Below are 12,296 nucleotides of genomic sequence, written 5' to 3'. Positions count from 1 at the left end.
ACATGTTGTAGTGCAGTATCTTGATCATGGCCAAGAGATGCTCACAAGGATCCCGTCTTCCCACTTTGAAAAAGTTAAGGCTGCCTTCCTAGAACTGCAGTGCTGTACATGGAAACCACATCTTTTTCTTAATACAGCTGGAGCATTTCAGTGAACCACAGTAACACAAATAATGCAGAAATTAAGTAGCTTTTACTCCAACAACTTATTTAAAAACTAAAAAAAAAATTAAAGAAGCAAGTGGACAGTGTTCTGTTTAAAAGTCTTGAGAGGAGTTTGAAAAACTCTTAAGAGAACCTCCTTAAAAGTTCTGAATTGTGATGGTCTTAAGAAGAGGAGGTAAGTTAGCAAAATTGTATAAGATCGAGAGCTGCTAGCAGTCACTTCTATTTGAAGAAATCTCTTTGCTGCTATTGTTGGAAGGGATTGAAAAGAAGCATCTCATTTGCCATTTTGCTAAGTCAGCACTTGTGTTTGACAAGAAAAGCCCAGAAGGCCAAGAAACTGCTTGCTTCAGTCTGTTTGAAGGAGGAAAAAGAAAAAAAGGCAAAATCCCCAAAGTATTTGTGCTATAAGGCGTGAATTCAGACTGAAGTCACTGCTAGCACATCCTTGTGTTGATAGAAAGCTGCATAGAAAGCCATTTTACCTGAAGCACAGCTGTAGGAAAATATAGCATTTCTAGTATCATTAACAGCTGGAACTGGAAAAGTTCTACCAGGAGAGGCAAAGCTGAAAAGTATTAAAATGTCTCAACCAAAAACACTGTGCAGGAATGGCCAAGCACTGTGATTGGTAATGAAGAACTGGAGTGTGCCATCATATGTGTGCTTGACTTTAGAAGGACTCCTCAGAGGCTTCTTTTTTTCCTCTCACAATTTTCATTGTCTCAGATTGCTTCCAGCTTCAATTTATCATCTGAATTAAAAGGCAGTAGAAAAAATCTGCTTTTTTGCTCTGTCTCATTTGACAGGCATACAGTATTATCCCAATAGGAGTTTAAGATGATAAAACAACAACTGAGAAAGAAGGCAGATTGAAATGGTTATATCATCATTAAACTTAGAGCGCCCTCAGCTGTCATGATGTTATTTGTGCTTTGCTGTAAGATTCAAATAAACAATTTTGAAAGTAAATGAATAAAACTTGTACTCTAGGTTAGAGATGTGTTCATGACTCCAGATGTTATGGATTTAGAAGCTTTTACTAGTTCTCTTAAAATGGGGTGTATGTGTGCAATACAAACTTAATATTTTTGAAGCATTCTTCCTTTACTTTTGGTGTAACTTCAGAGCTCTTAAAATATGTTTTGTGACAGAGAGACCATCAAAGCTATTGGCTACACCTTCACAACAAAATGGAGTCAGATATAACTCTGCTCTGGTTGTGTTGTGTCAATCAGAAGCCAAAGAAATCCAGCTGATATTGCACCAAGTGGATGCATGCTTTTCAGTGCAGTAAAACTTGCAGCAGATTTTCGTGGGCCAGGGGAAGCAGTGCTGTCCCACTGCAGGCAGCCTCATGTAGGTCTCCTCTTTGTTTCTCTTCACAGAATCACTGAATTGTGAGGGTTGGAAGGGACATGTTGAGATCTCCAAGTCCAACCCCCTGCTAAAGCAGGTTCCCTACAGAAGGTCACACAAGTAGGTGTCCAGGCAGGTCTTGAATATCTCCAGAGAAGGAGATTACACAACCTCTCTGAGCAGCTTGTTCCTGTGCTCCATCAAAGTCACTCCTGTGCCAGTGAAGTTCTTCCTTCCCTTATTATGGAACTTCCTGTGTTCCAGTTTCTGCACATTGCCCCTTGTTCTACTGTTGCTCATCGCCAAAAAGAGTCCACCCTCATTGACTTGACTCCTGTACTTGAGATATTTCAGTCACCATGGAGAACACTTCAAGGTTTGCCGGATGTTGCTGCAGTCCATTGAAAAGTATTAGCAGTGCTTAGCAAAACACCAGTTTGTGTTGAAATATTCTTCTTAAATTAAAAACATGTTTAGATATTCCTCTCAGCCTTGTTCTTAGGTAGCTAAAAATGGAGTTGAATCCCCTTGCTCTATTTTGAGGATGTCTTGTCAAGTCACCCATAGAATGATGTGACTAATTTGTGGAACAAAGTCCCTGTGCATCAGCTGCTAACAGTGGTTTTCCTGGGGGTGAGGGCTTACTGTGTTGAAGGACACTGATCATTCTTTTCAACATATCAAAGAACAAATGTACAGTAGGGTTTTCTACTAAAAAAAAAAAAAAACATAAAACAGATGGCTTTTGTCTGTATTTCCATCATTATAACTGCATAAATCTCAGTGATGCTAATGGGAGTTTAAGAAGAGTAGATGAAAGACAGTCACACTGTCAATGAGATGAGTAAAACAGAGCAGGACACTCTACAGAAGCAGGAGGATTGCATCCCTGTACGGGCACCCTGCAAGCATCTAGCTCAGCCTGCTTAGAATAAACTATCAGCATGCAAAACTAAGATTCTCCAGAAAGAAGTGCCTAACCAGTGGCAAATGCAATGGATGTGCAAACTTGCTGAACGCTGGTCTCTGCTGCTGCCCAGATGGACTCAGAGAAAAGGGAGTTGAGTCTCTGCATCAGCTCTGCTGTAGGTACTCATGAAGTTTGTGATGGAAGACATCCAAAAGAACAGTTCAAAAGCACTGAGGATATGAAACAGTGGAGGAATTGACAAGGCTGTGTGCTGAGCTAAAGCTTAAACCAGGAAGCTCACCTCAAAGAGTTGGAAAAGGGAGGAGGAAGAGTGGTAAAAGGTTCAAGAGGCCTACTTGGAGAATACCTGTAGAGATTAAGAAAGGAAAAGGAAAAATAGCAAAGAGCATGTTTTCAGAAATATGTAGAAATACATGATGAAGCAGAAAATTAGTGAGGAGAAATACACTGAGTCCTCGTGGCTGATCACAAATGATAAAATTATCATTGTGAGCAGAAGGGAAAGGAAGTTCTGAGGGGCGGACCCTAAGAGAAAAGCGTTAACTAGAGCGGTCTGATACAGAACGCATTTATTTCAATGTAAGCCACGGTACTGAGGAAGTCAGCAAAATGTAGCTTTGCTCCTCAACAGTTTCAGAGAGGATTTTCTCTGAAATACTGTGTGAATTCTATCCAAGTTCCATTGATGAATGCTTGAAAACATAGACTAAAAGCAGCAGACATGCTGACACCAGTAATTGCCTGGATACTACTCAAACAATAGGAGGTTTAATTTTTATATTTATATTATTTATATTTATATTTTATTTATATTTTATATTTCGCTATTTAAAATAGTATGGGTTGTCTTATTTAGTGCTGTAATATACAAATTGAAAATTCAAAGCTAAGAAATAAATGAATAGCTTATATTCAAAGGCTTCTCTAAAAGGAAAAATACATAAGGAATGATCAGCCCATTCCCCAGGATCCCATCTCTAGATGCAGTTCTTGCACCTCTTTTGCTATCCTAGCTCTACATGCTCAACATGGCTTTTAAACACACGAGTCAGAAAGGTTGGTTGTCTAAGGTGAAGTGACTGCTACTGTTTTACTTCTTGTTTTCATGGAGTTGTGTGATACTACCTTTACTGGCCTGCTGTCTCTTGATGGTCTCCTAGTATTTTCTTTCTTGACAAACAGCATATGTGGGACTTGCATTTCTGGAAAAGGACTGTGTTACAATCTGATGTATTCTTAAGTCCACACAGGAAAAAAAACAAAAAAAAACTGAGAGTTATCATTTCATCCTGGAATATTCATAGTAAACAAAAAAATAGAAATCTTGTTATTCTTACTGCCCAAAGTTCATGAGCAGGAATCCTGAGCACACACAAATGAAGATAAGTTCAGAGGGACTGAAGAGGTGATGTTGAAATGTGTATAATTCTACTCATACAGGAGCTAGTCAGGCTACAGTATAGAAGACTGGGGGTGACTTGAAACTATCCCTGCTGCTCTGGTAGGAGATCAGCTGCGCAACTTGTGGAGATTCAGTAGAACTTCATCATAAGCAGATTAGTTCCTAGCTGGATTGACTGAACAAGGTACAAGGTAAATTTCTTAGGGTAATGCAGGTGTGAGCCTTTTAATAAAACGAACTGCTGTTGACTTCAAAGCTGAGGCACCAGCACTGATAAATTTTTTAAGAAGTCAGTTTACCATCAACTAAAATTATTTTAGAGTAGTTGTAATTCTTTTAAAAAGGAGCATATGGCCTTTCTATTTTTGCCTATATGTTTCTTAGTCACTAGTAAAGCAGGACTGAAAAACCCATGAAATCCATGGAGACATTATTTTGTCAATGCCATGTTGTGCTATTTGTGATCTTTTTTCTTTGCTTCCTTAGCTGTTTTGTTACTTTATTTCATTTCTGTTCAGTGTGTGTGTTTGTTGTGATGGTAGTATAGTTCATCTCATTAGTTATGTAATGTTAACTTGTGAATACTACCCTAAGGCACTTAGGAGGCCTGAAGAGATGCTAGCCATCTAGTCATCATGCTCCCCTTGTCAGCTGCAGAACATACTAAGTATATGCAAGTGCTTGGCATAAATCAGTTTCATCAGAATGGCTATGTAGTTTCGCTTTGTTGTCAAAATGCCTACATGTTGGCTTTCTTTGCTGTTTAAATGCTGTTCTATTTGTTCCTAACTTCCCCTATTTAACAGCAGACAAACCCAGGGAGCACTGAATGAATCGGATGATCCCGAAACAGGCTGTCTAACTGATAACAAGCCAACTTCTCGACACTTCTATCCTGTCGCCTTGCTGCTTGTCAGCTCACACTTGCTGGTTGTGTGGCTTATTTTAAGTCTTGCTTTGCTATTAGCCAAATATCAATAAACTTCACTTGTGTTCCTTTCTTTTTCTACAAACAGCAACAAACTACTTTAGAAAAAATACATTATGCTGTAATATTTCTACAGTTTCAGACTTTAAGGAATCATCTTCAAGATACAAATGTCTGAAATGTATAATGTTTTCATTAATTTTTCTGAACTCTAAGAAGTATACTATGCATTGAGTGAATTGATTTGCTCTTTCTGTTCATGGTAAAGCTTTCCCACTGTAATTAGCTGAAAGAAAGACCACTTACAATGCTGTCACTGTGTATACAAAAGATGTGGAATCCTGAATGCTTGAACCCCTTTTTCCAGAGTAACTAGTCTGACAAAATTAAAAATGGATTTGCACAATACAGACTGACCCCCAGACAAATTTTACAGGGCGGTGGTTTGTAAGACTTGCTTTCATTGTGTTATTTTCATTGATATTATTAGCTGATGGGATCTTATTTGTTCAAGAAATGATTCTTTCTTTGCTACAACTAACCTTTTTCTGTCACGTAACTAAGTGGAATAGAGTAAGTTCTGTTTTGTAATTAGATTAACCTGATTGTTATTGTTGCTTTAGTTGCATTTGCTTTGAAGACTCTTTTATATTCTTTTTTAAAAAGTCTGGTTTATGTCTTGATGCACCACTTTGGCACTTGTGACTTTTGTACTGTATGTGAACAAACATCCTTCCTTTATAAAGCAGAGAGTTGGATTGGGCTGTTTGAAAAGCCATTCTCTCTTTTTTCATTGCAAAGCTGAACATAGGGGAAATGATGCAGAGATGAAACTTTCCATCAGAAATCTATAGGGCCAGACTTAATAAAATGCCTTATTCCTAGAATACGCATTTTTATGGCAACTTATAATCTCACATATATAGTAAACAATCTGAAATAAAGTATAATGTTTAAAAGGCAGATATATTTCTGGAATTAGAATGAAATGTATCATTATTTAATTTTTTATTTTTTTAACTAAACTTTAAACCTCAAGGGCAAATATATTAGGGGGGGAAAGAATCTTATCACCTATTTCTGAGGGCAATAACTGTACTGGGCCTGGCCTTAGATTTAATTTTGTAAGATGTATCATCACTTGTGGAAAACAAAAATGTAGAGTTGAATCTTTGTTATTTTTACTTCAACTGCTGCTGAAACTCTGCAATGAACAAATAAAGCATATTTATTTATTTTGTGTTTCATGAAGTTGTACTTTTTCCCCCCTTTCACTAGAGAAGGATGCCGCATAGAGAATGTACTGAAGAATGTCAAATGCAGAAAATATGCATTCAACATGATACAACTGATGGCTTTCCCAAAGTACTACAGACCTCCAGAAGGGACATATGGAAAAGCTGACACCTAAGTTTAACAAAAATGTAATCAGGAACATATACCATGCTAATTAGTGAACATAAAAATTGCTGTTTATGACTTAATAATTTGGAATGTGTAACCAGTTGAGGTGTTACTTTACGAGGTTTAACATTTTAGAAGTAACAACAGTTAGTCATCATGAAATAAAATACTGGTGGTTTAAGTATTCTCAAAACCAAATGCATTCAACTTATATTTGTGAAGTTGAAGCTTAGCATGACTCATCAACTAGTTGGAATTAGGTCTTGGGGCAGCTTGATGGAAGATGAAAAAGGGAAATGTCATTTGCAATAGGAACTGATAGTTCGGAAGGGAGCATTCTGACTCTGAACCAAAGCCTGAGATTTGAATTAAAAGATCTCTTCCTGCCAGAAATCATGTTTTCTGGTACTAGCAAAGCACTGAAGTCATGATCAGTAATAACTAAATCCTCCATGGAATTTTTCATGAAAGATGCAACTCTTAATACCTAAGCTAAATACAATTTTGGTCATTATGTTTGTTTTCTTCATATAAGCATGGTAACTTCACAATGTACTTTTAGTAATTATGGCCTGTAATTTCAGTAATTCCATTCTGGTTTGTTGCAGTTCATTTGGATGTATCTTTCTTGGCTTTCTGTACCTGAGCCAAATACCGCTTATTTCACGTAATCTAGCGCATAAATTACACTGAAATCAGAGGGATTAATTCTTCAAGTAAGGAGACTTATATCTAGCCTGTCATGTTCCTGTTCACAGTAAACCCTTAAAACTAAACTTTCATTCGTGACAGGTAAAATGACTTGTTAATGTATTGTTAGGCTATAAAAACATGTGTTTTTACAGAGCCTGAGAGAAATACTATAATTACAGTAACCTCTTGTATTAGGACTAGTTAGCTTCTGCAGCTGATTTATATGAAATTTGTAATGCTGCGTGTAGATGTTCTAGGATAAAGAACAGCTATGAGCTTTAAAAGTGAATGTTAATGCTTCTGCCAGCTTGTGTTAATCCTGAAATGCATCTTGCAAAGAACATTTGTGTTTTCTAATTATCTCTATTTATTGCCTTCTTCTGCCCCCCAGAGAGAAATACAGTTAACAAAAGATAAGTGTCTACTGGTTACTGACCTTTATGCAATGCATTTATTTTAAGAAAAAAATATTTAGAGCAGAAGTGTAAGAATTCTACCCAAATTAAACTGCATGGGGAATTTGAGTACCTGTAGGAAACTGTAGTTGCTGTGGATAAAGTGGTTAATGTTTGCTTGCTCCTACAGAAGTCCAGGAAATCTTGATGTATGGTGAATTACAGTTTGTTCTTTTTAATCTATTAAGACCTGCTACTGGATGTAAATCTATAACTGTACTAGTAAAAAATACTGGTTTAAGCACTTGATTGTGCAAGCTGTATTTGGTTAGTTATGTAGAAATTATCTATCATGAATAAAATTAAACCCCTCTTGTAGATTTGCAAGATGAGGCTTTGGAACATATAGAAGTATGTCAGGAAGGGATCCTCATTCCAGCGTATTGACTTCAGTGAAGCCAAGAATTCACCTATACAAGATATTGACCTAATTGGAACATTTTTTCAAAGTGGTTTGTTCAAAAAGGGGTTTTGTGCATTCGTTTATTCATATTATGTCTCCATTAGAATATTATTACATGAATGACTTCTTTGCTCTTCTAGAATATATTGCATCAACAGTAGATGCTGGAAGAGCTAGCAATGCATCATAGGCAGATGGTAATACAATGCAATACAATACTGGTACATGACTTTTCCTGTCATGTACCAGTAGGCAGTACTGGGTGGATGGGTGGATGTGCGGATAAAATTGTGTGCATTTAAATATTACACAGCTGATCTGCACAAAATGTTATTAGCAGATTTATGGAGCATAAGTCTTCCTAGGAAAGTACTGTTCTGTTCTGTCAGTTTGACTGTCACTCTAGACCTCACTTAGTTTCTGCTGTGTTTATTACTAACTTAAAGAAACTTTATATATACAGCTGGGAAATAGTGGTAACTTCCTTAGGCACCTCAGAAATAATTCCAGTGATATACAGTAGAAATGCTGGCCTTCCTACAGTAATTCTGAAACAATCTGTGAAATTCTAGGCAAAGACAATATTCACTTGTGGATGCTTTTGTTTCTTACAGTTCTTTATTTCAGCCCCTTCATAATTCTGTCAAGTTCTAAATATGAAATCCTATAAATTTCTTTTCTGTTAAGAAAATAGTCTTTCAAGATCTTGCCTCAGCATTTAATCTCACTAGGGTTCTTAATTATTTTTACTATAATGTTACCTTTTTAATTAAAATGTTTTCATCAATGAAGCCATGCTTTTGGGGAAAAAAAAAAAAAAACCAACACATTACTGTTCTTTTTATTATAACAGGTACACCCTAAACACATTGTTGTGAATAAGGCTGAACTTTTTCATGCCAGTTTTTTCATTTGAATGTCTTTTTGTAGGTCACTGAGACACTTTTAAAACCTAACACAATTCCAAGTGTCCTAGAAGAGCTTTATTGCTTCTGTACTGAAGGAGGCTCAACTATTTCCTTGTTTTGCCATTGCCTGCCATGGGTCTACAGCATTTTATTCAGTCAGAGGCTGTTTCACCAAACAGAGTTGTCAGTTAATCATGGATTCACAACTTGTGTTTTTCTAGTTTGTCTTTTATAAAGAAACAAAGATCTCTTTGCTGCAGGTTGATAGTTAGTTTAATCGAAGTATACTCACTCTGTACAGGAGACACTTTAAGCCGTGTCTATCATTTGAATGCCCAACAGAGGAGCAGAATCATCCCCTGAGGTCTGTCTTGCATGAATCCTTGTATATCACTGAATTTCACGGGAGTGGAATTCAGCAAATAAATTTTCATTAGAAAGCTACACCGTTTGTTTGCACAGAGTTAAGAGAAATGTACTCATTTCACTGCATATGTGTAGGAAGTGTTCCATATCTGCTTGACTTAAAATATTTTTTTTTCTCATAGATGATTATAATTCTGCTATAATTAATACAGAACATCTATAGGCTTGACATTATTAAGCAGGCAGGTCTTTTTGCTTCTGAAGTCTTCTTTTGGGGAATTTTAAATATGTTATTATTACTGTTTATACTTTGGCTTTTATGGAGAAATTAGGAAACAAGTTTTTAATTGTTATCTGATTTTGTCGATGTGTACTTGTGCATTTTGGTTGAATACTGGCAAATGTGTGTGTTGAGGCACAAATTATATAAGAGAACAGCTCAAAGAGACAAAATATTAATGGAAAAGAGCCTTAATGAAGTCCTTCTCAATGCTAGTTTTTGTACTGTCCCAATTTTGGCATTTTTAAAGTAAAGTAGGGAAATTAACGTGTTGCCTAAAACAATCAATCTGGATTAAAATTAACTAATTTTAATTGAATTAAAATGTAACGATATTTTAAATAACCACTAAGGATTTAGGTACAAAGCAGAGTGTATTAATTTGAAGCCCACTGTATATTGTGCCAATTTTGACTTCCAGAAAATAAGCTTATTCTTACTTCTATTTTTATCACAAGTTTGAGGAAATGCTATGGCCAATTTATAAAAAGCAGGAAATTCACTGAACAGCAACAGGTGTGATATATAAATTGCGTTAAAAACTATGCAGCAAAATTGCTTGTGTGAATTAATGTTTGTAATCAGTTAACAGACTTAAACATATGTGTGAGTTGGCTATGTTATAAACTTGAAACAATGATATCTCTATATTTATGCTTTTTTATTGTAAAAAGGAAATGTTCTGTACAGGCAATGCCATGAGACATGAATTTGCTTCTTATTTTTCACTTATTCACAGCTTAAAAGGATATGTTCAGATTCAAACTGCTTTAGCATAATTTACTGTTTCTTAAAACACAATCTTACTTTGTAAATTAGATGTTAAAAAGCAAAAACTCACAGAACTGCATTTAAAAACAAGCAAATCAAAACCAGACTTCAGTCTCCAGAAAGCTGAGGTTTCTCCTTAATCATGCAACCCATGAACTGTGTGTTGCTAGTGTTCAGCTTATGCTCTGCAGCACCCAAGTGCTTCTTTCTGAGTGTCATCTGAATAAGTAACATGCCACAACACTAAATTTCAGCATAATACTCATGATTCAAGATGACAAATTTGGATTTGCTCAAAAAGAAGTAGAGATTTAATAATTCAGAGAAAAAGAAGAAGAAATTTGTGAACCAATATATCCATATGCCAAAGAGCAGAAGCGTAAAGCATGGGGTTTCCACAGGGAACAAGATTTAAGATAGAAACCTGAGTGTAATAGTTGAGTACTCAGAGCCTGGGGTTTGGAGTGATGAGATTTGAAGCAGTGCTGCTTCAACTTGGATCTCTAACTGCAGTGTTCTGTACTCTTTCCATCCGTCTTGCAAAGTGCTTTAAATGTGCTTAGTGATTCTGTTTTGCTGATGAAGGATCTGACTTCAGAATTTCTAAAATCCCGGGTTACTTTGGTACTTGTTTTCATGTGGTGTATCTGTTCCTTGTAACGTTCATGTCTCACACTCTTACAGACATGGGGCTCAGTATAACATTAACAGGTCTTCAGTCCAGAGTTTGGGTGTGTGCATGTGTTCAGAGAAATAAAGCACAACTAAACAATTCAAATCCTTTTATACATCAGGATTTAGCATTTTTGTTTCATTGCTGTCTGTAAGCCATGCTCATTGTACACTGTGTGTATATTTTTATTTAAATAAATGTGATATTTATTTTTTATGTTTCTGACTTTTTTGTTACTCGTTTTCCATTTTCATGACAGTGGTGTTGGCCAGAGGACAAGTTGTGCATGATGCTGAGAGTGGGTTCCCTCCTAAAATAGTTGGAGTAGTCTTGTCACTGCTAGGAGCATGCACTTACAGAAAGCTCAATTACAGCACTAAAAAGACTGAAACAGCCATAAATTGATTATTACTATTATTCCTAGTGTAACCTCAATTTTCATCTCAGAACCAGGTGGATTAAAACCAAACAAAACATTCACACACTTTGAATGTAACCCCTTTCATATTACTACTCATCTGTAGACAGTTATTCAATGTAGCACAGGTGGAATCAACATCTGTCATAATGAAGACCATTACAAAGGTGATGTAGCTGCTCTTTTGGGATGGTGAAGACAATTCCAGACCTTGGGGAAGGTGGATCTTTTGTTGAGATCCAGACTTGTTATGTGATCTGACTACTCCATAATAGGTAAGTTCTCCATAGCTAGCAAAAATGCAGCAGAGATCTTCTTTTGGGGATATAGTAAATTATGTCTCACCTTCTCCATTCTGTGTTTAGAAGCTTATTACATCATTTACCTTCTGCATTTATACATGTATATTTAGTTGTTTCACAGTGATAAATTCCTTGAGATGCTAATTACCTGCAAGATTCTTGATAACATTTAGAAAGCACCAGGAACTAATGGTTATTATGGTAATACATTATTATAAAACAGCTGTTAGCATTCAGCCTGAAAAAATTGTCTCCTCCTAATAAAAGTGACAGTATTTTTAAAAATACTTTATATTATTTCACATGCTTTCAGATTTTATCTTCTGTGTCGACTAAGAAACACTGTTTTCTCATGACAATATAACCCATAAAAAACCCTACAACTCTAATGAGAGTGGAATAGTATGATAGTAAAAATACATTATCACCATTTCCCTTTCCAGAGTTATTTGGGGCCATGTTTGAGTAGAAGTATGATCTGAGATTTCTGAATCGTAGTCAGCAGTGGTCTGCACTGGGGCAGCCAGTATTGGCGCTGATAATTTCTAATGCAACTGCTTTTACTAGTCAAGTCGGTGAGAGCTCTGCTGTATACCTCCTGATGAGTATTCTGTGGATCTCAGCCTTTTGTCATTCTGTGGTAGCTACTGTTAATGTGATTAAGGGCAGTGAGGTTCTAGACAATAACTGGACTCTGTTCTGCTGGCTTTAACCACATAAGTTTACGTTTTGAGTTTTTAGGTAGGCTAAGTACTATCCTAAGCCTGTACATTAATAAAACATATGCTTGCTCTGCTGCTGGAAAGATTTTTGATATTGTTAGTGGAGAAGAGAAATTG

At 36.2% G+C, this 12,296-nt stretch overlaps 1 protein-coding gene and 1 long non-coding RNA gene across 8 annotated transcripts in view; one reads left to right on the top strand and one right to left on the bottom strand.

Moving 5' to 3' along the window:
• The window catches only part of INPP4B (inositol polyphosphate-4-phosphatase type II B), a gene marked incomplete at its 5' end in the record, with an annotated part of 191,005 nt that extends 180,043 nt beyond the window's left edge, over positions 1-10,962 (top strand). For 3 of the 7 annotated variants that reach the window (XM_021394498.1, XM_021394499.1, XM_021394495.1), the window contains 1 exon segment: positions 6,063-10,962. In XM_021394498.1, coding sequence (XP_021250173.1) covers positions 6,063-6,188 — 126 coding nt within the window. 7 annotated transcript variants of the gene reach the window in all.
• LOC110397751 overlaps positions 1-12,296 on the bottom strand; it is a 36,496-nt gene that overhangs the window by 13,952 nt on the left and 10,248 nt on the right. The window lies entirely within an intron of this gene.

Source organism: Numida meleagris, chromosome 4 (genome assembly GCF_002078875.1).
Source record: "Numida meleagris isolate 19003 breed g44 Domestic line chromosome 4, NumMel1.0, whole genome shotgun sequence".
NCBI classification, from domain to species: Eukaryota; Metazoa; Chordata; class Aves; order Galliformes; family Numididae; genus Numida; species Numida meleagris.
Note: the sequence above shows the minus strand (reverse complement) of the source record. Positions and strands in the feature narration are given on the sequence as shown.